This window comes from Eschrichtius robustus, chromosome 5, assembly GCF_028021215.1.
Source record: "Eschrichtius robustus isolate mEscRob2 chromosome 5, mEscRob2.pri, whole genome shotgun sequence".
NCBI lineage: Eukaryota > Metazoa > Chordata > Mammalia > Artiodactyla > Eschrichtiidae > Eschrichtius > Eschrichtius robustus.
The window spans coordinates 9,535,102-9,560,607 of record NC_090828.1 but is presented as its reverse complement, the minus strand read 5'-3'; the positions used below and the strand labels follow the sequence as shown (position 1 = coordinate 9,560,607).

At 40.4% G+C, this 25,506-nt stretch overlaps 2 protein-coding genes across 23 annotated transcripts in view; one reads left to right on the top strand and one right to left on the bottom strand.

Moving 5' to 3' along the window:
• TRIP12 (thyroid hormone receptor interactor 12) overlaps window positions 1-18,614 on the bottom strand; it is a 144,940-nt gene extending 126,326 nt beyond the window's left edge. For 10 of the 22 annotated variants that reach the window (XM_068544277.1, XM_068544272.1, XM_068544282.1 and 7 more), the window contains exon 1: window positions 17,554-17,698. The gene's annotated coding sequence lies outside the window, so the exon portion shown is untranslated. Of the gene's footprint in view, window positions 1-2,408; window positions 2,500-17,224; window positions 17,406-17,553; window positions 17,699-18,560 lie in introns of those variants that run through there. The other 12 variants (XM_068544281.1, XM_068544285.1, XM_068544290.1 and 9 more) reach the window with 6 other exon arrangements.
• FBXO36 (F-box protein 36) overlaps window positions 18,071-25,506 on the top strand; it is a 98,378-nt gene continuing 90,942 nt past the window's right edge. Inside the window, exon 1 of the mRNA XM_068544296.1 lies at window positions 18,071-18,287. Coding sequence (XP_068400397.1) covers window positions 18,192-18,287 — 96 coding nt within the window. The 5' untranslated portion in view covers window positions 18,071-18,191. The remainder of the gene's footprint in view (window positions 18,288-25,506) is intronic.

The window sequence follows — 25,506 nt, the reverse complement described above, 5'->3', positions numbered from 1 at the left end:
GCACTTTAAATGGGTGAACTGCCTGGCATATGAATTATATCTCAATAAAGCCACTTAAAAAAGAAAAAAACTACTTTGCTCTGAAAATATTTCCTGTCTTCCAAAGTATTGTATAAAAAGGAAAACCCTGAATGTGTTGCTTTTAAACCTTCAAATATGCCAACAAAGTGTGATACGCCAGACTCTTCCCCCAACAGGTACTGGGAGGTACTGTAAACCAACTGACATTTTAAAGATAAATGATCATCATCTGTTAAGAATGAAAAGACTCCTAAATACAGCAGAGTGCATTTTCTAAGGCAGTTACTAAACCTCACTGATAATCTGATTTCCTTACTACTTACACCACATCTTCCTAGTCTCTATTCTAAACAAATGACAGCTTCTCACTTCACAGTCCATAAAATATAAAAATAAAATGAAAACCAGAAGTGTCTGCATAGGAACTAACAAACATTTTACTGTTAAATTCCACAATACCGAATGTTGAATGAATTTAAGCACTATGACTTTTTCTAAAGCAAACAACAATAAATCCAACAGGGATAATATCACGTATCTGTCCCCAAAGAAGTTCTTCTAGGGTTCACAAAGCCCTGTGATCCAAAAGAAATTACTAGATTACCTTTTAACTAAACTTTTTAACTAAACCTGAAGATTGAGGAGTAGATATTCAAGACAGTTATGAGGACCAGAAAAAATGTATTCTATCAACAGATGTTTATGTTCTAACCGTGCAAAGGCACTGATATGTCTTATAAGTCAGGAATATTGTTTTAAGAAAACTTTAAAATAAAGTGTGGTTAACCACCAACTTAAAACAAAAAATTAATGATAGCAACCAATTCTTTCAGCACTTTCATTAATCAGGTTTGCTGCATTTTAAGTCAACCCACTTTAAAAAGCGGAAAAAAAACCGCCCGCTGAAGAGAAAGCAGATTGCTTTAAGGTTAAAGGGGTGGGGGGGGGGGAAATGTTAACTCCAGGGAGATTTAGATTAATGTCCTTAGACTACAATTCTTTACAAAGAGTAATTTTCTTTTTATTTCTCCTATACTAATTTCTAAAAATATCTCTGCTCCTGGTTTATAAACCATCTGAGATATACCCACACTTTTAAAAATGCAAGGTGGGGAACCACATGAACACAAGTCATTTTACAATCTTCCATTAAGGAAAAAAAAACATCTCATTTGCATAGCACTTCACAGCAGTGACTTTACATAAATGATCTCACTTTTAAGCCTTTACATCAGTTGCACCTGTTTTGGGGGACGGAGGGGAGAATTAGAGGACATCCAGGCCCAGTCTTGTTAGCTGATATATGGGAGTGCTGGGTCTTATTCAGCTACTCATTTACTTAACGAATATTTATTGATTACCCTACTTCACAGGTTTTAGGCCCTGGGAGAAAGGGGTAAATAAGACAGTCTCTCCCCTCTCGGAACTGATATTCTACTAGGGAAGGCAGGCAAAGAGCAAATAAGATAGTACTGTGAGAAAATCAAGCACTCAGGAGAATAAAGGAGGAGGAGGAGGAGACTACAGTCAGGAGGAGGAAGAAGACAGCGCTCCCTACCCAAACCCCGTCCGACCCACCTCTCCTCCCTGCTCAAAGAACCCTGCCATACATGGGGTACAAACCCCGTCCTCTCCAAGGAAGTAAGCTACTCCCCTGGCCCTAGAGGATGAGCCATGATTTGTATTTTCCTCAAACTGCAAGATGAGCGCCTTGGAAGCAATTTAGACCAGGGGTTCACAATCAGGAGTTCACAAACGTGGATTGAAAAAAATAATTTCACCAACCTCTAACTGAAAAACTTTTTCTTCTATCATGAACAGGCAACAAACCACAATATTACTGGCAGTACCTTTGACTTTGCACTAAGAGAAGTCACACATATTATCATATCACATTACAATTGTTACAGATACCTCAAAATATCATTTACACTCATCACTGCTTTGAACAGCTGCTAGATCATGTTATTGAAAGGGCTAATAAAGAAACATATTACTACACTACAACAAACTAGTTTAACAGTTTGAGAGCTAGATTTTAACATTCTGACGTATTTGGGTTTTGTCTTCAGCATTCACTTTATGAGTTTAAAAATATTACTTTGGGGAGTCCACAGCTTCAGATTGCTAAAGGGTCCTCATCACAAAAAAGGTTAAGAATCCTCCATCTTAAAAGGTCATAACCAGAAATTTTAAGCAAAGTAGAGAATAGAAAATAGCAGCATGTGTAATGGTTAAGTATCATTTGTGAAATTTATTTCAGTTACATACATGTATCTACATATACACTGGTGATGCAAAGTAAGGCATTTCTTATCATGGACTGCAGAGCAAAAGAATTTAAAAGGCAGTGGTCTGAACCTACCTTTGTACAAAAATATCATTACCTTTTTATATTTGCCAGAGGTGCGGCCTAGTTCTCCCCAGCAAGAGGTATGGTGAGGTACGCTCAGCATCCTCCAGGAATACTTTTGCTTTCTGTATAAAAAAAAAAAAAACACCTCATCTTCTCCTTCCTGCCTCCAATATGAGATGGACACAATGACTTCAAGCCATGACAGTTATCTGGTGTCCAAGAGAACCACTTGCTAAGGCAGGCAGAGCAGAAAAACACACAGAGCCTGGTCCTTGCTGGAACCACTGTACAGCTGAACCATGCTGTATGAGGAAAAATGAACCCCAGTCTGTTTAAGACGCTGTTAGTCATGTTTTCTAGTACTTGCAAGTGAAATGTTCCTATCCGATAAATGAATTACTGTGGATAGGGTGACAAAGTAAGGTCTCTTTGAGGGGTAACATCTGAGCCAAGACCTCATGCATGAGGCAACAAACAGCCAGGTAAGATCTAGAAGAGCACTACAGGCCAACAAGAAAAGCCAGTAAAAGGTGAAAGAAGTAGGAGATGATGTCAAAGAGGTGGGCAAGAGCCAGCCCACGCAGGACCCTGAAAGTCATGAGGAGCCTTCCAACTCTTCCCACGGACTGCCACAGCACACACACGTCTCACATACATACGAGAACATTTCCCAAGTTAATACAAAACACAAGGGAGGAAGACACCCCATTTAAAACATGGCTTTAGGTACAAAACTATTCCTTGTAACAGTTTTTAAAAAATCTAACAAAGGACTAGAAGATTGGATAAATTATGGTTAAGTCAAATAAATACAAAGCAAACTAATGAAGAACTCATAATGAAATAGGAAAATGTTCATCATAATAGCACGGGGAAACATATAATATGGACCCATTTTTATTAAAACAAAAGCTAGAAGAAAATACAAAAATGTTTATATAAGATGGTAAGATTATGTATGGTGCTTTTCTTATATTTTTCTTTATTCAGATTTTAACTATCACTTTGTACTTTATAATGAGAAACACATGCCTCAAAAATTCTGAGTTTTTAAAAGTTGCTCACTAAATGTAACGTAATGTGGCACCCTGGATGGGATCCTGGAACAGAAAGACATTAGGTAAAAACTAAGCAAGTCCAAGGCTTCCCTGGTGGTGCAGTGGTTAAGAATCCGCCTGCCAATGCAGGGGACACGGGTTTGAGCCCTGGTCCGGGAAGATCCCACATGCCGCGGAGCAACTAAGCCCGCGAGCCACAACTACTGAAGCCCGCGCGCCTAGAGCCCGTGCTCCCAACAAGAGAAGCCACCTCAATGAGAAGCCTGCACACCGCAACAAAGAGTAGCCCCCGCTCTCAGCAACTAGAGAGAACCCGCGTGCAGCAGCGAAGACCCAATGCAGCCAAAAATTAAATAAATGAATAAATAAATTTATAAAAAAAGAAAACTAACGAAGTCCAAATAAAGTGTAAGTAGTAATAATGTATCAGTATTGGCTCATTAGTTGATTCAAATATATCACAGTAATGGAAGATCTTAAAAAAACTGGGTGAGGAGTGTAGGGTAACCATCTCTGCAACTTTTCTGTAAATCTGAAACTATTGTAAACTTATTAGTTTATTTTTAAAAATATTTAAGTCCTCTTACCTAAGACTCTTCAAGCAGGCAAGTACAGATAGTAGGAGCCATTACTAAGGAATGGTAGGCAAAGGGAAAGACATTTAGGAATTCAGGAAATTTAGGATTAAAATTAGTAATTTTAGGCATTTAGGAAGAGAAGATATGTCGAGAAAGTAAAGGGCAAAAGGTTTTACATATGTCTGCCTGGTATACAACAGGCCCTTACCTACTTCAGATAAAGGTACTTTTTTTTTTTTTTTTTTACTATTATCAGAAGCCAGCGAGGTTTAAAGTATCTGTTTTAAAAAGGCCTTACTGATCCCCTCAACTGAAAAGAAAAGTACTGAAATACCTTTGCACTACAAGAATTATCACTCTTAAAACCACATGACACAAGCCCTCACTCTCAACTTATCCACTTAATACACAATTCTAGCAAGTAGTTTTGCAACTCAACACTATAAAGCTAGAGAGAGTAGGGTCTAAACATATCCAAGCCCACCGACTAGTAAGGACGGGGAAGCGGGGCAGCACTCATTGAACAAAGCAAAGCAAGTAAGTCCCTTAAAAAGCAGGATATTTAGGAATGTCCAACTGCCAATGAGGACCTTAAGACTCCGTATAATAATGTTCACCAATGATGGCCAAGAGTCAGGACCAAGACATTCCAGCGCATTCACAGCGCTATGAAAAGTGAATAACCACTGGTAAAGAGCCACATGAAAAAAAAAAGCGTTCACCACACTGACCTTTTTTCAGTAGATTTTACCACATCTACTTCTTTTAAAAAAAACAAGTTTTTGATTAAAAAGTTTGAAAACAAATTTATCTTCTAACAACAACAACAATAAAACCTTCAACTTGAGAGTGGATAAAAGGAATTTGGGATACTCCTTACACTACTTTTATAACATTTTTATAAACCTGTGAACCTAGATCAAAAGAAGAAACTGCCCCCCGAAAAGCTTTTCAAAACACTTACTGTAATACCAGCTCAGGGATATTTTTCCTTCAATCTTTAAAGTTTCATCTTAACTATTACATGTACTCAACACCAAAATTATAACATCTTAAAAATAATAAATTTACACTGTCAACTGTAACTTTATACATTAATACAACTGTGAAAAAAAGTCATCATTTAAAAGAAATATTAGAATAAAAGCTACTATTAAATTCCTCCTAAGAGCCAATATCCTAATCAAAAAAATGTAATATAACTACTTAGCTGTGAACTAGGCAGTGTGCTTAATACTTCACTTTCATTAAAAACTCAAAGGAGGGACTTCCCTGGTGGTCCAGTGGTTAAGAATCCACCTTCCAATGCAGGGGACGTGGGTTCAACCCCTGGTGGGGGAACTAAGGTCCCACATGCCGCGAGGCAACTAAGCCCACGTGCCACAACTAAAGAGCCCGCATGCCACAACTACTGAGCCTGTGCACTGCAACTAGAGAGAAGCCTGTGTGCCGCAACGAAAAGATCCCGCATGCCACAACGAAGACGTGATGCAGCCAAAGATAAATAAATATTAAAAAAAACCTCAAAGGAATCCTGTAAATTATGTATTTTCTATAATTTACACATTAAGCAACTTGCCCAAGGTCAAACAACTAGGAAACCAGAACCCAAGTCCATCTTGTTGCAGAGTCTACCAACACTCTCAACTGATCTCCTCCTTCAAAGCCTAAAACTCTGTCACTCAAGTAATTCCAAGATGATTCAGAGAAATTCATCTTTTCTTCTCAAACCTGTTGTTTTAGATAGGTTATCAATAAAGGAAAGGAAAATAAAAATGCTTCCGCTCAAAAAGAATGGTTACTAACAACAGGTAACACACTGAGCACTTATCCTGTACCAGGCACTGTTCTAAAAGTTTTACGTATTAACTAATTTAATCCTCACAACAAACCTAGTATTATTATTCCCATTTTACAGGTGGGGAAACTGAAGACAAAGTGAAGTGACTTACCGCAGCTCACACTGCTAATAGCATTAGAGCCAAAATTTAAGTTGAATCCTAATCTTTAAAAAAAAAAAAAAAAAAATTTATTTATTTATTTTTGGCTACATTGGGTCTTGGTTGCTGTGCGCAGGCTTTCTCTAGTTGTGGCGAGCAGGGGCTACTCTTCGTTGCAGTGCGCAGGCTTTTCTCATTGCAGTGGCTTCTCTTGTTGCGGAGCACGGGCTCTAGGCGCGCGGACTTTAGGAGCTGTGGAACGCTGGCTCAACAGTTGTGGCTCGCGGGCTCTAGAGCGCAGGCTCAGTAGTTGTGGAGCACGGGCTTAGTAGCTCTGAGGCATGTGGAATCTTTCCGGACCAGGGCTCGAACCCGTGTCCCCTGCATTGGCAGACAGATTCTTAACCACTGCGCCACCAGGGAAGTCCTGAATCCCAATCTTTGCTCTCAACCACTTACCCTAAACTCCTTTATCACTTAGACATTATCATGTTATCTTTGAAACATATAGATAGCATTTTAAATTCCTATGAACAAAGTAAACAGCAGCAAGTAATATTCTGGAGCAGAGGTTGGCAAATTACAGCCCACAGGCCAAATCTGGCCAACCACTTCACTTTGTAAAGTTTCAGGAGAACAGGGTCAATGGCTGCTCTCACCCTACAAGAGCTGACCTGCAAGGCCAAAAACAGTCACCATCTGGCGCCTTGCAAAAAATGTTTGCTGACCCCTGTTCTGAAAGATGATATTGTGTAAACCCTCCCCTAAATAGTCAAATTAACATACATTTTTTTCTTTATTACTATAAATAAAAATAGCAGCAGCTACTATTTATCAAGTATATACTATTTACGTTAAGATCCTAACAGCAACCCATTTTATACCCAAGTAAACTAAGCCTCAGAGAGTTTAAATGACTTGCCCAAGATCACACAGCTGGCATATGGGGACCTTGTTTAAACAGTGTCTAGCCTCAAAGCCCATATTCTTTCTAAATGACACTTCCTTCACAATATATAAACGTGCGTAGCCATGGAAAAGCAAAATTTTCTATGAAAACCGATTAAAATTACATGATAAAAATGCCAACTTTAAGGAGAAACATTCATGTAAATGTATACACAGATATTGAGTCACACTTCCATCTTATTTTCTACTATATTTATATTTTTGCTGTTATTCCAATTGGGGTTATAACCCAGGGATACTCAAAGCATAGGAAGAATATGGCTATCTTCCTTATATAAAGATATGGGACAAAGAAGTCATTAAAATAAACACAGAATGCAGACTATATTTACTTAGCACAGTTAAGTCTCCTCTGCCACTTCTGAAAATTTATATCCTCTTCTGATACAGACTCATTCGCCCTCATTACACTCTTTGTCTAGAATGTCCGACTCTTCAGTTCACCCATTCACCTATCCATCTCCCCCCCCCCCAGAGACTCTGTTAACCCATGTAAAATACCATTGTACCAAGGAAAGAATTCAATAGAGGTTAGTTGCTGTAGCTTTTATTCATGAAGGCTTTCCTTACTATTATTATGCCATTAATCTCCCATACCACTAGACTGATTTACATCACTACTGACTATATTAAACACACTTACAGCGAAAGTCACATCACAAGGGTAACAAAACAAGGAACTGAATTCAGAATTCTATGTGGGCAAGTATACATGGATGCAGATAACATGACTATTCTGAGAAATATCTTGGTAATATTTTTACCATATTCTCTATTCCAAACAGCTAGTCACCTGATGAGGCATCTGAGTTATGTCTCAGAATTCAGCTTAAGAGTTTTTATGGTTAATTTTGTCCCCAAGTTTACCACCCTCCCTAATGAGACTATAAACTCAAAGTCAAGGACCACATCTGTATATCTTCATCATCCCATACTTTAACCTAGGACTTGAAATAATAAGTGTTCAAAACTACTTATAATAATGCATACCACTTGCTTATTATTCATATATATTAATTCTATCTCCACTGCTAACTTCAGACTAACTTCACTGAGAACAGAGATGTCATAAATGGTTGTTTTTCTAGATTTGAGAGTATTGCTAATTCAATTCAACAAACATCTTTAAAAATCAATGCAGCAGTTGCTGAAACCAAGATAATTTCTTCCCTTGTACCATGATGCTAATACCAGCCCTTAAAACAGAAATCCTTGAAGAATTTTTTAGAATTATAGTTTTACTAAATCCTCGGCTTCACATTCCTTAAAAGAACTATGGATTAAGCCATTCCTAATTTTAAAACTCTCTTAAGTAATATGGAAACTTCCCAAATCCTTTACTATAGCATTATATGTTCAAGTAAACTCAGCAAGTATCCTGAAAAAGTTCTAACTTTCTCTAAATATAGTAAACTCAAGTTAACTGCACAATTATGAATCCTCTTAATTTTAGTAACAAAAACCAAAGCATTAATATGCTGAATATAAGTAAACACATGAGTGAAGCAGAAGGCCCAGCCCACAGAAGAGATAGAAAAGCTGCTAATTCCAGCAAACATTAAGTTTACCAAAACCTCAGCTGATGCAAGAAAAATAAATTGAATATCACCTAAAACAGGTGCTACAACAAAGATCCCAAGTGATGGTTTGTTATCTCTTCAGTGATTCCTCTCAGTAGTTTGTGTAATGAGAAAGATACCTGGGGAAAAAATGGCATGGCCTAATATCCAGGCAGCTGAAAAGTAATACTAGCTGGTTAGAAGAGGCAGAAGCAGATTATCTTACAGTGCCACACCAAAGGCTGAAATTCCCCAAGTCTTACTTCATAGCAGTAACTGGAAGGGCAAAACTTGTCAGAAGGCAGGGTGAAGAGGAGATGAACTCTGCAATTAAAAGTCTAGTTTTCTGACAAAAGTATTTTGAGGCCAAAATGTGAAAATCAATACTAAAATTCCTAATGACAGTTGAGAAATAATTAGCAAACAGGTCTGATCCCGAAGTTAAGAACTACTGAATCTTCTCAAAAATGAGCCTAATTGTTGCCATCTACTGGGAGAAGGGCCCAAATACTTTTTGATCTGAGATAGAAGGGCAGAGATTAGGTCTAATTTCTCTGGAGACTAACCCACCCGCTTTCCCTAGGTGGGCAGAAGAAATGGAAATACATGCTTGATAAAGGAAAAAACTAGGAAGCTGCATAACTGTCCTGCAGAAAAATCAGCACTACTGCCTGTTGCAGCAGTAAAATACAGAGACTTCACAAATGTTTTTATTCTGAAGTCCACAAAACCCCACAAATTTTGTACTATACAGCCTTAACATATTATTTTATGTCATAAACTTGCACTAACAGCTAGCATCTCTGCTATCCCCACATAAGGAAAAATCAAGTTAATTCAAACTACAGACAGCAAAGTCTACAAGAACATACTAGAAATAAAAGCTGCTAAAGAAAGCTAAATATTATGGCTACCAGACCCCCAAATAAATATTCTCTTTTGCTTTATTTTCCCTTCAGCCACATGTAACCTGATTTCCCATGTTTGAAATCCTGTTGTACGTACTTTTGTAAAAGTAAAAGGGGTAACAAATAGTCTACTGTGACATCAACCAGAGTGCGAGGCAAATATTTTATTAAAATATTTAACTTGATTAATATTAATTTGCACCTTTTAAAAAATATGTAAAAACTTAAACCACAATTTGCTTTTGTTTTAAACATTTTTTTAGTGCATTAGATCAGATACTAAGCAAAAGGTTTTCCTATAAATAAGACTTGACAAATAACTGAGTAACTCACAAAAAACATGTATTAATTCTTAAACAGTACTGACTTTTTTTAAATCTCTGAATAAACAATAGTTGAATGAGTTAAGGGAAAGCGACTGCCAGCTTCCACTAAAGGAAGAATTCTGTGATTGAACAGAGGGGCAGTGGGAGTCATTTAGACACTTAACCAGCTCCTGCCTACAGAACAAAACTTTTTAAACTATTAAGCAGGGAAACTGAACAAGAAGTTTGACCTCCACTGCTTTTATTGCCCCAAAACTTACCACAAAGACCCTTATATGCAGTCCTAAAAAGGGAAGCAATTTCATAAAAAGAAAAATAAGATCTAAAAGCACGTTTAGTTTTCTTTTCAGTTCATTTACAAATTAAATATCTTTTCACGTTGTCACTGCCTATTCATGTATCTACCATAACTTCAACATGTCTATTTAAATCGAATTCTTAATCTCCCATTTAAGAACCTCAATAATTTCAGCCCAAATTTCCTGTTATTTCATAAATGTGGACCCTCTACTCCAGAGGGCCATTAGACCCTCGCCACAACTACTCCTTTAAGCTCCCAGTCCTTTCTACACCTATCCGAACAATCAGGGCCAGCTCAAGCCCCTCCTCTCTCCATAAAGTCTTCCTCAATAACTTCAGTCTCTCTCTAAACTTCTGAGCACTCACTGTATAAAACTCAACTTTGTACTTAATAACAAATGTGCACAATGTTATATTCTTTTGACATAATTTGAGTTTATCTGCAATATTAGTACATTTTGAAATAAGACATCTCATTTTATGTCTCTTAATTTCTCCTCAGCACTCTCCAAGAGGGTAAACCTTATATGGAACCAGAAATGCACATGCATTCGTTACTGATGAAATATGTGTATAATGAAGGCACTTCCAACAATTTATTCAGTACAGCCAAAAAAGCATGCCCTAATTCATCTGTTTCTTAAATTAGACTCTCATATCAGGTTTTCTAAATGCAGAAAACTTGCATTTAGAATATTCACAGAATACTTCTCTATGCTAATTATACATAGTTATCAAGTCAGTTTAAGAATAAAAGTGATTATCAACTAAATGAAACATAACGGAACTCAAAGGACAAAAACTAAGCCCTTTTTGTATTCGTCCCAGCACAGTCCTGTGGTGCACAGTAAGCACTCGATAAAAACTTGTAATGATAAACAAATTTCATCTACTAATGAACATAATCCCCAAATGCTAAACCTGGGGTAACCAAGTCACTAAAACAGTCTAGTGCCTTAACAATCCCTTAAGTACCTGATTTTAATGAGCCTAATTCTGAAAATTTTATATTCTAGGATCCTACACTCAGCTACCAAACCCTGAAAAACTAAAATAAGTAAGTTGAGGGAATTCCCCAGCGGTCCAGTGGTTAGGACTCTGTACTTTCACTGCTGAGGGCCGGGGGTTCAATCCCTGGTCGGGGAACTAAGATCCTGCAAGCTGCCAAAAAATAAAATAAAATAAGCAAGTTCACAGTAAACTGTGTCAATACTTTACTATTACTTCACAATATAGTTTCTCAATGTGTCACCAAAATGAACTCTACCACTGCCACCTACCATGTACAACACATTATGTTGGAGCCTTGTGCCAGCCTCTGTAAGGAGAGAAGAATGGGACCTCTACCCCCAAGAAGCCAAAGATGATATCATAAAAAAGATGTAAACAACTAATAAGACAGACTGTGAAAGCCATAACTGAAACAAATAAAATGTTGTAGAAGGGAGAAGGGGAGAAGAGAGTGAAGACTGAAAATCTTACAGGAGCTACTGAAAGAAAGTTAAGGGTGTTTGGGATTGACATATATACACTAATATGTATAAAATGGATAACTAATAAGAACCTGCTGTATAAATAAATAAAATAAAATTCAAAAAAAAAAGTTAAGGGTGTACATGTAGCTACAAAAGGTACAAGATGGGGGAGGGGTGACAACCCAGGTAGACAGACAATCAAAGCCAAGGCAAGAATGAAGTTCCTGGGTGTGTTCAGAAAGGAACAAACAGCTCAATCTGACTGCATGCAGCCTAGAGTGCAAAACAGGATTACAAAATACTGGGGCCAGAGAAGTTATAGAATTTTCACATATTTGCTGTTTACAAGGCAACTACAAGCACTTGGGTTTTACAAATTTTTTTAAAAAAGGGGGCTGGGGGAGGCCCTCCATATGATCTCCATGAACCTGCTCTCTAAGGACACAAAGCAGCTTAAATTACAACTCAACAGTGAATTTCAAATAGGCTATCTGTACAAACTCACTTTGGGTTTCCAGGGCCTCACACATGTTTACCAGTACGAGGACTTCAAAATGAGTTAATGTGACCTTAAGACAACGGCACAAGGTGCATCTATTTATTCAGAATGCTGCCCATGGGTGGAATGAGTAGGAGTTGTGAAGTCAGGGTGGAACTCACTGGTTATGACAGCCAACAAGTTGATTAAGATACACATTGAAATGCTGTAACTTGAAGTCTTGAAGGCTTGTTGATAGACACTTCAGCTTATAAATAGCATTCAAGAATCCATGTACGGGTAATAACATTATATTTATAGAAATAAATACACCCTTTCTAAAAAGAAACAGAGTAAGCTAAAATGATGTATAAAACTCAATTTTATAATTAACAAACACGCACACTGTCTCAAAACATACTTAGGGCCTCAATGAAGCATTTAAGTGGTCAACTAGTACATGCAAATAATGGACAATTAAAGAATATGAAATGGCTTGCCCTAATTTTTTTTAATATGTATGATTCAAAGTAACTTGCAGTCTCTAAAATATATACCAACAGATTAAGAAGAAAACTCCCAAAATCTTGTTAGCATTAATAGTGACCAAAAATGTTTATCGAAACAAATCAAATAGGACATTACATTAAACCATTACAAAATATTTTCACTTTCAGAATCATCTTATTCACACAAGACTTATTCCTTTAATAAACATTTAAAGAATCTTTATTAAGGGCCAGGCACTGTGCTAGATTCTAGGAATAGAGGAATGACTAACTTCAAGAAATTCATAATCAACTAAGGAATACTATTCTATGCTCAAAATAGTTTCAAGTAGAATACCTACATACATAATATTGATAAAAGTATGTTCTAGGTAGAACAGTGTTAACAAATGAGGGAATGGTCAATGCAGCAATGAACCAGTGCAGGAAGGGCTCTGTGTTCCAATCCATCTCTGTAGCCTAATCTCCTGAAGAGCGTCGATCATTCAAGCATTTATATGACAATTAACTCTAGGGTCAGTGGCCATAACCACATGTTTCAGGTTAGGCACCTGAAGCTCACAAAGGTTAAATTACTTGCCCAAGGTCACAAACATAGAAAAGGCATTGCCAGAACTGGAACCCAAGTCTTTTACCTTCACATCAGATATTCACTTGAACAGTGCTGTTCATTAATGAAAGAACAGAGTAACAGGCAGCTTTTTTACTCTAGGCCCCTAGAATGACTTTTTAAATCAAGCATAACTGCAAAACTGACTATTAACAGCTCCTGCACACTCAAGACAAAACCGGTAAGTCTGAAAAATCGCCAAGAAGCTTTTTCTTCTGGCCAATCCAGTTTAATGAAACTACTGAAGAATCAAAACCAAAATCTCAAAGTCCTCAGAGAAAAACTATCGAGCAGACTTATTTCAGTCTAGGAAACAACTTCTTTTGCCCATACCCTGAAACTATCAATAAATTGGGATAAAGAACTGCATTTTTAAAAATCCAGGACATTAGCCAAGTTAAGTTTTACTTAAATAAAAATCAAAAGACTGGTTCGGCATCAGTATGCTTATCTATTTACCATAAATAACAGCAAGCACACACTGTGTACAGAGTAACCTAGCAGACCAGGTCGAGACTGTAAAGAACAATTTGCTAGAGGTTTATGCCTTTAAGAAATCTGTAGCATAGCTGTCTGAACTATATCCAGGCACTAAAAGAAAATACACAAATGTAAAGCTAACACTACATGTTAAGAACTACAAGCACCAAGATTATATAACAACCTACAAATTATATGTCTTATATAATATCCACCAAATTCCTACTCTTCCACCCTATCCAGGCACTCTGATGGCACAGTAGTGAGGAAGATGTGAGAGACTGTGAGCACTACACCAAACAGCATCCTGAGAAATCTGCGGGGGCCAAGAACCTTTCCAAGCAGGAAGACTGGCTACATAGCCAGCAAGGCCAGGCTAACATTATTGGTTTGGAGTGGGTAGGAAAATGGGTGTTATTTTCAATCAGGTTTATGAGTATACCTTCAGGCAAAACACAATGACATTTAGATAATCCTTGCCCTCAGGAAGCATATAAATCAGTCAGGGAAACAAAGGCAATGCATGTCCACAAACCTAGCACTATAATCACAAAATGAAGCATGTATAGATAACAAAGAAATAAAAGGAAAAGATCATGGGGTAGAAACTTTTGAGGAAGTGCTTGTGGCTTGCAGTGAACCTAAGACGATTCAAATGTGGGAAAAGTGCATGTCAGGCGGGCAGTAGCAAGAACCTGAATGAAGACGAAAAGCAACAAGCAGGTTGCTTTTTCAATTTGAGTCCATCAAATTACCTCAGCAAACAGGCAAAAATAAAGCAGCAATTGGTATCACATTTGCTCAAAAAGAACCCCACCCATCCACTTAAAAGAATTAAAAACAAAAAACTCCCCAGATTCTGTAAAGAAAACAGATCAAGATTCAGAAATGTTTTTCCTTAATTGTAGTCTCTGATATTAGGAAGTCAATTTCATAAAAGCCACAAACCAGAATAGGTATAAATTTTGTCCATAATAAAAACACAAAGAAATCTGTCTGAAGTTTCTCTCAACAGAATTAACAATGTTTGGTGAACAAGCATACTGATGCAAAAAAAAAAATTACTGTAACATAAAAATTGGGCCCAAGTTCCACTACCAATCTAGCAGCAACTTCAAATTATAAAGTGCTATAAACTTCGTATCTCCAACCTACCTTACATAGACACCGCCTACCACCACCACTGAGGAAAGTTAATCTTTTTGTAATTACCTCAAAATAGATAATGTAATTTTCTAAAGCTAATGACAATTGTCTTAAACTTACTTAGCAGTTTGTAGTTTTTCACAGCCATTATATCCACTGGATCTCACAACCAGCCGGTAGGTAAGATAGGGACTACCCACCCCCATTTTACAGATTAAAATAAATGGAGGCCAGATAGGGTCAGAGAACAGCTCAAGGTCACACAGCTACTAACTGGCAGTGTTATGAATTCCCAGGCCAACATGTGTCTTCTTTGCTAGGATGATATCCTTAAAATAGGATCATACAACCTTAACCAGATAACAAATGCAGTAAGCTTGAAAGTTACAATGGAAAAGTAAACATTACTTCAAATTTACTTTGCTAGGTGAAAGCACTGATTTTACCCTGGCCTAGCATCCCATTCATCTTAAAAATATTTGTTTAGCACCTTCAGGAACTCTAGTTGCCAAAAGTGTTCTAAAACTTTTAGAAACTAAATGAAAAATAAAACAAAAAGCCTGTTCATGGACACAAATTAAATAGGAAACGTCAGCTGAACAGACTTAAAAACCACTCAAACTCCTGAAAAAACTGGGAAGCGAATGGAAACAATGATAATCTTCATTACAGTTCTTCAATTCTTATGGATATTGGCACATTCACAGAAAGGCAGATGTGGACAAAGCCCACAACCCCCAGCCATGTTAATGTGCTCTCTTTAAGCTTAAAATAAATGAAATAAAAGCTCCCCAATTTCACAAAGATGACATAAAAGCTGGGGCTGAATGTGGAGCAGGGAGTTTCTAAAACAATTGGAAACTGTGCCTCCTCTAAAATTCACACTTAATACTGATCTCTTTGCATGCTCTAAATATGAAAATAAGCCTCAATAAAACCCTCTGCCATTTACCGTCTCTAAACCTCCGATAATACCACTCCTCAGCTCTAACTGCTCCCCCCCCCCCGCCCCGGGTAAATGCGACACACACAGGCCTCATACATAGGCCTCTTGCCTTTTTCTCTAACAACTAGGACCTTTGTTCCGAACGTCGGTGTTTTACTCCACTCAATAGCTCTTTCAACTTTCTACCCCGTATTTTTTTGTTTTGTTTTGCTTTTGGAGAGGAGATTCTGAGCCTCAACTTTCCGGGTCTTTAACAAATGAACTGCCAAAAATAGCTGAAGAGACTGGAGAGGAACAGAAAGTTCAACACACCACGGAAGGGCCTACAAACCAGAGGAAAGCCCGGGGATCGGGTGAGCCGGCAGTCCAGGCAAGATCGGGGAAGGCCGACGAGGAAGGGAGGCAGCAGGGGAGCAGTCAGGCGTCCACTCGGAACAGATCCACGGCGCTATTAAACGTCCTCCCCCCCCACACAGCCCCACGTTCCCACACTGACACTCTCTCTCCCCCAGTGACCTAACGAAGCAACTGAACCATACCCACCGCCAGGCACGGAGCTTAAGCTACACCTCCTCCGAAGTAAGACGGCGTTATCAAAAACAAACCAATCTCTCTTAAGGGTTTAGGAGCAGCCCCTTCCGTTCCCTCCTCGCCACACGGGGTAACCAGTTCCCTCCCGTCCCCCAGCAGGAGTTCAAATGTCTAAGATACCCCCCAGCACCCCCGCGCCCCACGATGTGCATGTGTTTTTAAATCTTTATTTTTTTTTCCTCCAGCAAATGAAAGATTTCTCTTATTCTGAGGAAAGGAGCAACACGAAGAAAGGACAGGATTGGGGATTTTACCACCTTCGTTATTTGAACTCCCCTCTAACTTGTTTCCGAACTAGAAACCCACTCACTATGCAGGAGGATGGAGGAAAGAGGGAGGGTGAACCGAATGGACAAACGTTATAATAGGTTTTATGTAATCCACATATAAATAAATTAATCGCCTGACTCGCTCTGAATGCTAATACGACTGGCGCGACAATTGGTCCACCTCCCTCCCACAGGTCCTGACCCCCTCCCCCCAATTTCCACGCTGATCTATTTAGAAGGATGCTCTGCTCCTCTCGGCCAAGTTTCTCGGTCTCTTTCACGCCCCCCTGCATCCTCTCTCGGCGTCATCCTCCCTCAGCCTCAACTTCCCACGGCTGAAGTAACTGCTCGGCGCAGACCCCGTCTCCGGCCTCGCCCGCCCTCAACCGTCCCCTCAGCAGGAAACCCCTTACTGCGGTCTAAAGTCACTCCGGCCTCTCCCTCCTCTGACCCTCGCTTCCTACAACTGTTGTCACACGAGCTGCTCCCTAGTTTCCATTTCCGGGCCGTCCCTGGCCCAGGAGCCTCCCCTCTCCCGGTTTCCGGGCCCCCCATCCCATTTCCGGGGAACCCTTGCCGTCTTCACACCCCCCACCTGCACTTCCGGCCCCCCACTTTCTCTCTTCCTAGACGCCCTCCCAGCTCCAAAGCCCACTTCCGGCCCCCCCGACCCCCGCCGGGCTCCCCCAGACCCGCACGCCTTACCCCGGTTCCGTGAAGGGCCCTCCTCATTGCGGGAGGCCGGAGGGGGTACCCAGCGACACCCCGCTCCCGCCCGGCCCCGGTCCCTCCAGCCGCGGTCTCCCTCGAGCGCCTAGCCCGTAAACCCCCAGCCCGGTCCTTCCGCGGCCCCGCCGCCGCTGCCGCCGGGAACAGGCCGAGCAGGGGCCGAATCGCGGCGATGACACAACCGAGCTTCCTGGGACTTTCTGTTCCAGCTCCTCCCCCCCCCCCCCCCGCTATCCCCCCCAACCCCTCAGCACAGCCCCCTCCCCCAGGCCTGGCCCCGCCGCTCGGAACTGCGCCCCAATTACCTAGTTGGGCCCCAAAGTCTCCGGTCCGGACTCGGTGGCGCGGCAGTAACTTCCACTCGCTCCCCCCACCCCCCCCCGGCGGCACCGTCGGCGGCGGCTCCTCGGATCCCTTCAATTATCAGCTGAGCCGCAGCACCGCTCCCGGCGTGCGCCTCCGTCCGCACCGCCTCCCTCCCCGCCCGTTCCAACACCCTCCGGGAACTACTTTTCCCTTCGAATCAGCCGGACGGGCTCGTCCGCGGGACAGGCCCCGCTGCCTACTCGCAGCCCATCACATCGCCCCTCCCTCCCCCATCGTTCGGCTTGACTTCCCCAGCCGCCTGCGATCTCCTCCCGATCCCTTCTAGGGACCAGGAAGGGGAATGTGGTGCTTCGCTTGGTATCCCTCCGCCGGGGTCACCCCCTCCCCTCGGTGGTAGCAGGAACTAATTCCCCTTCGGGTCACCCGGGACCTCAAGGTGGAAATTTCACGGCTCAGAGTTCCCTCTAACCCTTGGAAGAGGGGACAATCACCCCAAGTTAGAAACACCCCGCTAGGTCAAAAGTAGGGTTCGATTTAAACCAGGGCTTTTGCCCCATGACCCCAATCAGGCCCCGCCCCTTCCTGGTTGTCTTAGCGACGGTGGTGGCGTCCCAAGATGGCGTCGTGGCTGCCGGAGACTCTGTTCGAAATTGTAGGACAAGGCCCGGCGCCGAGCAAAGACTATTACCAGTTATTGGTCACCCGGTCCCAGGCAAGTGCGAACCGCGGTTAGCCTCTTTACTAACTCTCTGCCCGCCCCGGTGGAGCCCGGAACGCGAGCCGCGCTAGGCCGAGAGCGGCTGTGGCCAGCCGGAAGCGCCGGGTCCCTGCTTCGAGCCGGGAGATTTCCCTCGTCACCTCGGCCTCCTCTGCGGGCCCGGCGGCCCGCGTGTCCCTTCCCAACCCCAGCCCGGCTCGTACCCGGCGAGCCTTCTTGGCCTCCTCACAACGCCGCCCGCTCCCTTCTGTCACCCCGGGTTCCTACCCGCAGAGTTCGCTCCGCGCGAAAAGAAAAACAGGCGTCCCTGGCTTGCGTGCAGCCTCACCTCAGCGTGGGAAGGAGGGAAAGAAAGACTCAGCCAAGTGTCCCAAGGAGGAGCCGGCAGGGGAGGAGAGAAAAGGAAGATCTCTTTTCCAGGGGAGGGTTTAATTACGGGGGATTTTTCACATCTTATTGTGGTCTTTACGAGTACCAAGGCCACATGAAAACTTCCTTATTTCTAGTAGGAATTGAGCGTTGAGAGCTTTCTCCTTACCTTTTCGGAGTCCCTTCTATCCCACTGAAAGTGTGCGGGGGGTGGTACAAAAATGTTTCAGCTGCTCTGCGCGTCAGCCCCACCCATAATGACATCTGCTTCACAACAATAAGACCGAGGATTATGTTATCGCTCAAGTAACCATCGGCCTATTTTTATGACTACTTTAGCTGTTTAAGGTGGGCTTTGTGGATGATTTGTTGTGCCCATGAAATGATCAAGTTAAATGGGTCCTCCACTCGGAACTCGTTTCTGATTCCTCTCTGAGCTTACACCTGTCACCGAGATATTCGTGCACCTTGCACTTTCAAAATTGGTATTCCTAAAAAATGAAATTTAGAACTTGGTATATATTTGTTTTGGTGTACGTATTGAATATTTCATCAGTTTTTTCCATGAGCCCTTCAATAAAATAGATGATTTTTAGAGCTTCAAAAGCATCTTTTAAAATAGAAATAATGTATATTTATTTTTAGATCTAAGATTTATAAATATTACAAGCGTAATATCAATTGATAGCCTATCGAAATTAAATTTTTAATTGAACATTTTTTAAGAAAATTTTTACATATTTAATTGGAATTTCTTTAATTTCTTAAAGACAGAAATTTACTCTTCTTGTACATTTATTTTAGGATTGACTGTTTTCCATTTGCTATAAGATATATGATCCTAACAATTCTTCACATCTAGCATGAGTGATTGAAAGCAATATTTCATGTATTCTGACTTCATTTTCTATTTTATCTACCTCAAGTTAGAATGTTCTAATTTTTACTTTACAGCCTTTTCCATAACTTGTTTTTAAAAATTGTTTGAGTGTTTCTTATTCTTGCGAGTCTGGTATTATAAGTGTATTATACTGTAATGTTGTAAGCCTCAACAAGCTAAATTACTTGTTTACCTTTCTGTTTTAGAAAATTAACCATAGCAGTCCTCCTGGTATTAGTTTTCCCCAAGAATGGTTCTGTTGTTGATGTTCTTCAGACTTTGCTCCCTAGTCTAACTTGGGCGCATGCCTTCCTTCAACTACTGTTTCACGACATTTTTCTTGCCCCTCCCCCAGAAGTATTCTTAGTTTTTTTTCTTTTTCTTTCTTCTTTTTTTTTTTTTTAAACACTTCAGGAACTCTCATCTATTTCAGGCCCTATTTTTTTTCTGTCCCGTTGCTTATATGTAAAATCCTTTTCAAGTTCTGATCTTTTTTCTTTTTTTAAGCAGACCGAGTGTATTCACTTCAGTTCTACCAGTGAGAGTTAATCTCAAATCTGATTAATTCACTCTCTTTTTAAAGTAAAATTTGTTGTAAAAAAAAAAAAAAGTAAATCCAAAACATAGTCTTTTCAGTCAACCGTCTTGAGAATATGCTAGTTTCTAACCACAAGATAAGTTTTCTAAGTCTCAGCACAGGAAACCAAACATCCAGTGAGAGACAATCTGACATAAATAAGTACTAAAAGACTAGAATTACAATGTGTTTTATAAGATGGACTTTTTTCTGGAGTGACTTTCTAAAATTGATTCTTGTACATTTTTTCTCTTTCTTTCTGCCTTTATTCCCCAAAATGTTGTATATTATCCAAAATATGCTCCAGATTTAGATGGATGCTTCTTTCACTGTGATTCCCTTTTTTATTCTTTTTCATTGCTTTTATTTTTATTGGCTTTAAATCCAAATAACTGCACCTTTGACATTGATTTGAAGGCACATATATCTCTCATTAGCATCATACCACCATTGCCATAGTTCAAAATATATAAACATTGTACATTAGTATTTCCTTTGCCTTCTTGCTTATACAGTGACATTAAAATCATACTTTTATGCTTATAGAGGCATTTCCAGTTAACAACTTGATGCCATGATTTTTTTTTTTCTTTCAGAAAAGGGACTTAGAGAATATAGCTTGAGGTCAATATAGCTTAATTCTCAAATCTGATCTTTATAATGATGACCCAGAGACTTAGAAAAATCAGTGCCCTGCTTTCTAAATCAAAGATTTACCCAATTATTCTTTACTCTAGTTCTATATATATAATATATATTATATTGGTTTCTAATTCTTTGAAAACTAGTATATTCATAGTGAGTTAGGGCTAGAAAGAATCTTGAATATTACTTAGGCCAGGGATATTTCACACTTAGCTTGTAAGAAAGTCTTAAGTTGTGTTTCTGAATGAGGATCGTTTCCTTAATTTTATTTTATTAATTTTTTAAATATAAATTTATTTATTTATTTATTTTTGGCTGCATTGGGTCTTTGTTGCTGCTCACGGGCTTTCTCTAGTTGTGGAGAGCGGGGGCTACTCTTCATTGCGGTGCACAGGCCTCTCATTGCGGTGGCTTCTCTTGTTGCAGAGCATGGGCTCCAGGACACGCGGGTTTCAGCAGTTGTGGCACACGGGCTCAGTAGTTGTGGCTTGCGGGCTCTAGAAGGCAGGTTCAGTAGTTGTGGCGCACAGGCTTAGTTGCTCCGTGGCATGCGGGATCCTCCCGGACCAGGGTTTGAACCCGTGTCTCCTGCATTGGCAGGCGGATTCTTAACCACTGCACCACCAGGGAAGCCCCCCTTTCCTTAATTTTAATCAGCAACTTGTCATTTACTGTGGGGATGCAAAATATAAGAAGATTCCTGCCTTCGAAGAATTTATCATTCCTTCAACAAATATTGAGCATCTTTTATATGCCAGGTACTATTCTAGATTCAGGGAATCATCAGTGAACCAAACAAAGTTCCTCCTCTCATGAAGCGTGTAGTCTAGTGAGAAGAATATAGCTAGTGACTTGATTTATATAAACACTCTAATGGTTTAACTTTTGTTTTAAGTCCAAAGGAAGTTCTTGAGCAATTGCCAAGTTAATGAATAGTGCAAACATTTTAAAATCTATGAGTCCAGAGGAAGCAAAAATCACTTTAGACCATGAGGTCCAGGAGGGTACTGTTACAAGTATTTACTCTTGGAATTCTGTCTTATTTGTCCTCTTGAAATAGAAGTGTTGCTTAAGGTGGTCAGAACTGGTGACTTAGGTTTAATGTGACAAATATTGGGAAACTGCTCGAAACAGTAACTATATGCTAAGTAGATGAGAGTTGGCAGCTACGGCCTTTTGCTCCTAATAACACAGGTGGTTGCCCCAAGAGCACCAATATGTTATAGTCACTCCAGCAGATGAAAGAAGGATGAAGAATTACGAGATAGATTAGTCTTATTTTATCTATTTCGTTAAATCTTACTCAAAACTCCAAAAAGATACCTGAAGCTAATGTCATCTGAAAAAAAAAAAAAAAATCCGAAAGCTCACTCCCCAAAAGTGGCAAATATTTTTGACATGCTTTAGAGCCGTAGCACTGACAAACTGAGAACACCTGAGGTCCCATGCCAGCCTGTGACAAGAAGCTGTCATTTCAGTGACTTCACAACAAAGAATTGTGCTGGTGCCACTTCAATCCACAGAAAGATTTAAAGATTTAAATTAAAAGATTGAAAGATTTAAAAGATTAAAGATTTAAATCTTTCCATTTGAAAGATTTAAAATTTAGTACAGTCTAATAAAAATGTCAATCCATGCACCCTTTGGCCCAGCAAATCCATATCTACGATTTTATATCCAAAAATGCTTTTTCACATGTGAGCAAGAATGTACACCAAAGTAAAATAATTGTAAATCTTTCCATAAAATATGACTCAATCTTTTGAAAAAGATGTGATCTTTTATTTGTTCAGTAGACCAGATAAAATCTTAAGCAAGGAAAGCAAGTTGCTGAGCTAAATAAACATAGTATGATCCCATTTAAAAAAGAACATTAACAACAGTTTTATTTTGTTTTAAATAAATATTGGAAAAGCTAGAGTGATTCACTCTTATGGATGGAGTTACGGATTGCTTTCACTTTCTGCATTACCTATTTCTGAAAGATCTGAATTTTTCTACAGTAATATTTTTATAATCAGAGAAAAGCAATAAAGGTTTAAAATGAAAACATAAATGGATAACTTACTCTGAGAAGTTGCCCTGCTCTGTGTATCGTCTTCCTCCTGTTTCACCAGCACCACCTTTGAGCCACCTCCCACACTAAATGATGGGCAGCATCAATAACGGTGTCATCGAAGATCCTGCTGTGTTTTTCTTTGCGGGGGTGAGCCTAATTCCACAAATTTAGAGGAGGTGCAAGTTGGGTTAATGGTTGCTTGTAAAATTTTAAGGAGATTTTACTGTCTAGAAACTCCCTGGCCTTACGTTTTTTTTTGCTTTCGTTTTTGTTTTCAATGTAGGTAGTAATTACTTTTGAGAAACTAGGGGACTGCCCTCCCTTGCCTTGTTGGGTGTGTTTGTACTCATGAGCTAAAAAAGAGAGACGTGGAGGGCATTCCCTGACGGTCCATGGTTAGGACTGGCTTTCACTGCTGTGGCCTGGGTTCCATCCCTGGTCGGGGAACTAAGATCCTGCAAGCCGTGAGCCCCAAAAAAAAAGAGAGAGAAAGAGAGTTGTGGAGAATAAAATAAGGCAAAGATGGTCTACTGAATAGATTTATTTGCCCTCCAGTAAAGCTTAAAGAACAAAAATTCTCAAATAAATTGAAATCATGTCAAATAGATGCCAGATTGCACATTTTGGGAGCTGGATGGGGTGTAGTCAATTTGATATTTTGGTGGTATTTTCCCAGGGGACCCAGGAACCCCTAAATCATGCTCTGCCTAGCCCTGCCCCCCCCCCACGTAAGGTCCCAAAGAGTCATATGAGTGGAGAAGATAAAGCAGAGGAGAGTAAACAGGTTTGCCTCTGCTTACCCTTTCCTTGTCCTTAATGGAACTTTCCCACTGATGGCACTTCACAGCCACGATGCCCGTTCTGCCCGGTGGCCACCAGCCACAACCAAAACGTTTCTACACAGAAAGAACTACTGCTGCTCTTTTTAAAGTACAAAGGTCAGTGGAATGCTTGCATTCGCTTACTTTCCTCTTCCCCATTGCTTAAGGCCAGACTTACCCTTCTGTTCTTCAGCTGTCTCTCAGAGGCCCTCATGATCCTCTGCCCCTAAAGGTAAGCTTTTCCCTTCTTCGCTGCATTTTAGAACTTTCAGTCCAGCCCTGCAAGGCCCTCCTTTGGGAGTGCTTGGGTTTTTCCTCCTGCTCCTTCTGACAGCAGCACCTGCAGTGAACATACCCTTCCCTGCACTTCAGGATCAGCCAGGTGTTCGTGCCTCCTCCCACATTATTCCTCTCCTGTTCCTCATATCTGAGACTCCAGAAAAATGATTTGCAGCTTGTGACACTCCAGGATGTGCCCCGTTAGAGTTGTGAAATAATGTTTACTCAGAAATTTAAATTCCTTTTAAGTTTTTAAAGTGGCCTGTGACACTTTTCAGGGGAGAGGGAGAAAATAATACCAACAAGGTGATTCAAGTTTTAAAAATAACAATATTCAGTCCTTTATCGTAACCCGGTGATCAAATGGCTCCTAAATCCTCATTTCAAAATTACATAAGAGGACTTCCCTGGTGGCGCAGTGGTTAAGAGTCTGCCTGCCAATGTAGGGCACACGGGTTCGATCCCTGGTCCGGGAAGATCCCACATGCCGCGGAGCAACTAAGCCTGTGCACCGCAACTACTGAGCCTCCACTCCAGAGCCCGTGAGCCACAACTACTGAGCCCACGTGCCACAACTACTGAAGCCTGCATGCCTAGAGCCTGTGTTCTGCAACAAGAGAAGCCACCGCAATGAGAAGACCGTGCACTGCAACAAAGAGTAGCCCCCGCTCGCCGCAACTAGAGAAAGCCCGCACGCAGCAATGAAGACCCAACGCAACCAAAAATAAATAAATAAATAAACGTATTAAAAAAAAAAACATGAGGACTTGATAGAGCTCCAGGATCATCTTCTCCCAGGTAAATCGTTCATTCAGCATCTCTGAGTGCCTACTCAATCTGGGCAGTTAATTTGGTCTCACCCTCCATTGACACGCCTCCTAATTATATGGGGCAGTAGAGCACTTAATTGGGAGTCACTGAGTCATGGATCCTTTTATTCCTACTGCTAGTCTGCAAGCTCTTGACCTGAGGCAAAACACTTAATTTGTCTGGGCCCCGGTTGCCTCATCAGCATAATAAGGTTACTAGTCTAAGAGATCACTAAGGTTTATTCCATCTCTGAAATGCTATTTCACGTGAAAGTAGTGTTTGACCCTAGAAAAAACACTGAATTTTTTTTTTTTTTTTTTTTGAAAAATTGAGGGTGCATCGCAGATCCTGTACTAGTAGCTATATGACCTGGTGTAAGTTTCACCTGCCTGAGGTTCCATTTCTTCATCTGTAAAATGGACAGTTCAACCCTTGGCTACTTCACAGATAATGGTGAGAACCAAAAAATATAAAAAGCACACCAGGCCAGTGTTTCTCAAAGAGAGATCATGATCAAATAAGATTGGAAAGTCCTGGCTTCAACACAATTCTATTTGCTTTTCTTCTCCGAAATTTCTCAGAGGCTTTAAAATCCTGCTGTGCAACAGGAATCTCCGAGAGGAAACAGCAGCGTGAGCTTTTCGTATGGGCGTGTGACTACCAAACCCCTTTTCCTCTGAGCATCTCAGGATCTGAGGTTCTCTGGATGCCCTTTGGAAAACACCCAGCAGTGTGCCTGGTACAAAGCAGCAAATACTGAAGAAATGTTTGTT